The following is a 5,432-nucleotide window of genomic DNA, read 5'->3' on the forward strand; positions in this document are numbered from 1 at the left end:
AATTAACTAGCCTGATATCTTTCATAAAGAGCTGTTTGGAATGTCCCACAAGACCAAATATTTCCACACAGTATCTGTTCATAAATACCAAACTAGTCATGATAATGAATAAAGATTAATTTTCATACATATAAAAGTTTTACAATGTCGATAAATCACAACAAATGTGGCTTCAGAAGTAGTTACGAAACCTTTTCAATAATTGATCGTTATGATTGACTGCCAGTGTAAAAAAATATTAAGAGTGTTGTGTATACCAAACTCTTTGCAGCAGAATAAGCTAACTTATAACTCATATCTTATAAGCTCACATGACATGACTGAAATAGACTCGTTTGATAATCGTGGTTTTCTCACGAGCTTACTTTTACCGGCTTATATGGTTTTTTGATAAGCTTCTTTAAGTAACTTATTGCTTATCATTTTTTCACTCAATTTTACCCTTGTTATCTTAATTAAAAAAAATATTAATTAAACATATTTTTTTTTAATGTTATTTCATATTTATAAGGCTTAAATGTGTTTTTGGTCCCTTAACTATATTTTTGGTATTGGTAGTTGACTTAAGTCCTAATTCTGGCATATATTGTGCAGGTAAAAATTAGCGGTTATGCCGCATCAGGTGGTGGCAGAGGCATATAGAGAGTAGATGTGTCTGTTGATGGAGGCAAAACATGGATGGAAGCCTCAAGATATCAAAAAAGGGCATTCAGTATATATCAGATGATGCCAACAGCGACAAATTGGCATGGGTGCTTTTTGAAGTCACAGCTGATATTCAACACAGCACAGAGATTATTGCGAAAGCGGTATGTTTCATATTTCTAATTGTCATCATTCTAGTTTCTTGTCTTACGAGACTGTCAAGATATTTGGAGAGAGAAAATCTGATGGATTAGCATTTGTGAATCTGATATGGAAAAATCTTTAGTCCTCTTGTTTTAGTAGGCATGATTCTAAATTTGAGGCTGCGATTACACTATGAACGTTGATATTGCAGCAAAATGCAGCCGCTATTGTAGTGGTAATGCCTTTCCAGAGACCTCTAAAATCTTTATATTGCAGCCGCAATCTAGAACCATGTTAGTAGATACTCCTCGAAAGTGTTGTCTATCCCAATTTAGCTGCTATAAGAATGGCAAATGGTTCTGTCCACTTTTCAGTGTACACCGACACTTTACATTGAAGGCGTGTCCGGTGGCCAACACATGTAAGTGTTGGACATCAACATGGCACCTTGCATGTGGTTATTAGTTACATTTAATCACTTATATTTTTTAAAATTATTACCGGTATTACATGTCAATATCAGTGTCGTGTCCGTGTTTGCGTTTGTGTCAGGGCTAACTTCATTGCCCTTAACTGCAAAAAGCAATAAATTTCATGAGGACCTTTTAAATTATAAAGGTTTTTTAGATCAATATAGCTTCCTTATAGATAATATCGTAAAAAAATAGAACAGTTTTAGGAGAACAAAAATTGAAATGTTATGCAACTCAATTATGATCCATAGGAGTTCTGAGAAAAATACATGAGCTGAATCCATGTGAGCGTTGAAACTTACAGAAACACTTTGTGAAGTGTTAATGAAACCAAAGTGCAGGTTGGAAGAATAGTTGAGCATAGTAAAGAGGGTTACATTTTCAATCAATTCTTTTGTAGGCAGAAGAAATGATATCTATTTTTTCATAATCATCATATACTCTTCTTAACTTTTGATATATTTTGGGCTTAACTTTCACTTTATATGAATGTCAATCGGAGAATATTGAACGGTTGTCACTGAAATCCGAATGTGCATCAGCGCGAATTGTATAAAAAGTCTTAACACAAATAAGCCCTAGAGCTAAAGGGAAGGGGTTGTGAATAATCACTTACTCTAGTTTCATGTGTGATTGTCTGAAACTATAACTTTGCTTCATCATGGAATTACTGTGAGATAATAAGCATGGAGCGTTTGGCATTTCAAATTTCATCTATATATATGGTCTTTTATCATTTTCATCGTACTTTTAGTTTAGTTACTAGCTATGATGCACCGACACACACTTAGCCATGCAGGTAATAATTTGAAAAAGTTAAACGTGATTGAATATAATCATGCACGTCAGTGTTGTGTTAGCATCACCGACATGTCTTCAATTAAAAATGTCCGGACTACATAGGTTAGAGCCATTTCGCTTATCATTATTGGATCAAACTATCATCATGATATCTATATCTATATTATATATAAAGAAGACTACCCCTTTCGGCTTTTTTGGGTTGGCTTTTTCTTTCCAAAAATGTCCTTGATTTTTAATACAAATAACATATGTAACAAATATATAAGAATAAATTTAAATATTAATAAAATAAAAGTGTAACAAACACAAATGTCCAGTGTTTTCCTTTATCATTTAAAAAGTGTAACAAACTAGATGTTTGTATCTATACTTACTTTTTCATTATCCCAGTTATACTCTTAAACAACTTTTTCTATAGTAAAGATCGTTGTTGGTGTCATTAAAAAAAAAGAATTTAGATTATATATATTTTTTGTTATATTGTTGGTGTCATTGAAATAAATAATTATGATTACTTTGATTTGTTATAACTCGAAAGCAACAAACATTTATATTTTTAGTTTTAATCCAAATCAAAATTTCATATAAAAAACACTGTTAATAATTTTTAAAAGTTAGCGCAATAAAGAGCGGAAAGACGGGCACGTGAGTGTCCGTCTTTTCGCTAGTCAAAAGAAAAAAACTCAATGATATAAAAAAGTCCCGTAAAAAATATATCAGAAGGAAAAAAAACTCACTTTCAATAATATAAAAAAGTCCCTTAAAAAATAGATAAAAAAGTATGGGTGTATAAGAAAGAATATAAAATATTAAAAACACACCAAATCTTCTACCAAAAAAAAAAAAAACACCAAATCATAAAAATCATAAATGAAGTTTACTTATTTGTTTTAATTTTTTTAAGGGATTTATTTTTATTTTATAATAAGTGATTTTATTTTATCTCATTGGTTTTTATTTTTCGTACGGTTACACACATGCTCACCGGTACAAAGTACAACTTCATAAAACACTGCTTTTGGCATTTATATACACACATCATCTAGATCAGATTTTCTCCAATATTTCTCACTCTATCTAGTATCTTCCTTCATGTTATCAAATCAAACAGTTGAAGTCTAAATTTTAATTCCCTCATCATTACTATTAATTGTAGGTAACGTTTTTTTCTCTCTTTCATGCAGATTTTATGCTTGTATCTGAGATATTTTTGTTGAAAATTTGTTATGAAAAAATATTTCAGCCTCATGATTTTAGTTGAGAAAAAATTTAGTTCAAAAATTTGGCTACTGATTTAGTCCAAAAATAGTTTACTCCTATAAATATACCAAACTGCAGCAATATATTTCATTAGGAAACCTTGATTTGCAACTTCAAGGGTTTACAGGCACCGGTGATTGAAATCAAGAGATCCCTAGAGTATGTTTTGGTAACTCTTTAACCTAATCCCTTTTTCTTATTTCCTATAATATTATTACTATTTGGGGTTTCAATATCTTTAATTTCTTGTCAATGGAGGCAGTAGATTGGGGAAACTTAGAAGCACTTCCTCTTAGTTTGATTTTTAACAAGTTAGTAGAGCGTATCGATCACATTTATTTCAGCGTGGTATGCAAGAATTGGTATTCCATTGCAAAGTTTAGTTATCAAAATCGCCAAATCAAAAACAATGTATTACCTATGCTAATGATTCCCACAAAAAGAAGGTGTAGAACAAAGAGATGTTTATATGGGATTTCATCCAACAAAATTTACCACTTCCAATTACCACTCCCTTATAACAAGAGGCTTTGTGGTTCAAGTCATGGCTGGGTAGCAAAGGTGGATTTTATTTCCAAACTTACAATTATAACCCTACTAAATCCCTTCAAAAATCTAGTTTCCATCCCTCTACCACCCATCTACATGCCAGATATATATAGAAGAGTTAGATATTATGAATGTAACGTTCATAAGGTTATTTTATCGGCAAATCCTACAATTAGGCCTCACGATTATGTTGTAGTTGCAATTTATGGTACGCGTAAATGTCTTGCTTTCATAAAAGCTGGACAAAAGTTTTGGACTTATGTTGATGACGACTATTTTTGCTTCAGCGATGTTATATTTTATAAAGGGTTAGTCTATGCCGCAGGACGATGGAATAACATTGTCTCTTTTGATATTTGTAACTCGAAGGATTCTTTTGATTGTGAGAAGATCATTCCTAATGTTGTTTCACCATGGGGGGGTGATTTTGCTCATCGAGCATATTTTGTGAAATCATTGGAGGGAGACTTGTGGCTTGTAAGGAAATTTATTGGTTTTCCCGATGATGACACTGATGATGAAGATAGTAACTTGTCTAGTAGTGGTACTAAAAGATTCGAAGTGTATAAGTTGGAATTGGATCTTCAAAGTGGTAAGCTTATACAAATGTTAAAGCTTGATAGTTTGGGAGACAATGTTTTATTTGTGGGTGATAGTGATTCTGTATCTATGTCGGCTTCGTATTTTGGTAATTATCTACAAAAGGATTCAATTTATTACACCGATGATTATTTCGAAGATGTACCGGATCCTTACCCTAATGGACCATTTGATATGAAAATCTATAATGTAAAAGATGGAAGCTTTAGTAAGCATTGCAATTTCGAACATTGGTTCACACGGATGCCACCTTCAGTGTGGGTTCTTCCGCCATTTCAGTGGGAATGATAGCTTCAACTTGAAGCATGTTACTTTGTTTTATTTTGATCAGATTAATTATGTCTTTTCATGTTTGTTTATTTAAATAGTATTGAGAACTTATGCAACAAACATGAAGAAAATCGTTGATACAATCAACGATTAGTTACTATTTACAATTTATTGTGTTGATTGAATGTCTATAGTATTGTGTAATTGATCTTACTAGAGCTATTAATTATTACTGCAATATGAGTTTGCCTTTCTCTTGATAATAGCAATTTGTAGAAGGCAGCAAATATTGTAACACATTTTTACTTATATGTTCCTTGGCAAAAATGGCTTTCTTATTATTAGTTTCAAGTAGAATAAAATTGTGAGTGACACCATAAACTCGTGAATACTCAAAACATCACTTGATCAAACAATGAACTTACTTTGTTTGTTCAAAATATTACTGAGATCATAAACATGAAGGATTTGTCTTTTGACCTACCTTTAGGCTAATTAAACTTGAATAAAAACTAACACGCAAACAACAATTTCTAACTCTAATGAAACATCTTCATAATATAAAGGGTTAAATATGTTTTTAGTCCTTACATTTTGCATCCCTTTGAAGAATAGTCCCTACATTTCATTAAATATTTTTAAAATCCTCACATTTTATCTCTGTTATCAAAATTAGTCCCCGCTGTT

At 31.7% G+C, this 5,432-nt stretch overlaps 1 protein-coding gene across 1 annotated transcript; it reads left to right on the forward strand.

Moving 5' to 3' along the window:
• The first annotated feature begins 582 nt into the window (after positions 1 to 582).
• On the forward strand, positions 583 to 5,008 carry LOC146912578 (putative F-box protein At5g55150). The gene has a single exon (XM_085722143.1). It carries the CDS (start codon positions 3,579 to 3,581, stop codon positions 4,761 to 4,763), a length of 1,185 nt encoding a protein of 394 aa, XP_085578269.1. The 5' UTR covers positions 583 to 3,578; the 3' UTR covers positions 4,764 to 5,008.
• Positions 5,009 to 5,432: the final 424 nt, after the last annotated feature.

This window comes from Medicago sativa, chromosome 6, assembly GCF_051527215.1.
Source record: "Medicago sativa cultivar Bolivia chromosome 6, Bolivia_mono, whole genome shotgun sequence".
NCBI lineage: Eukaryota > Viridiplantae > Streptophyta > Magnoliopsida > Fabales > Fabaceae > Medicago > Medicago sativa.

Excerpts from the sequence above, each read along its gene's own strand:
- LOC146912578 (XM_085722143.1), top strand. The coding sequence starts at position 3,579 with ATGGAGGCAGTAGATTGGGGAAACTTAGAAGCACTTCCTCTTAGTTTG.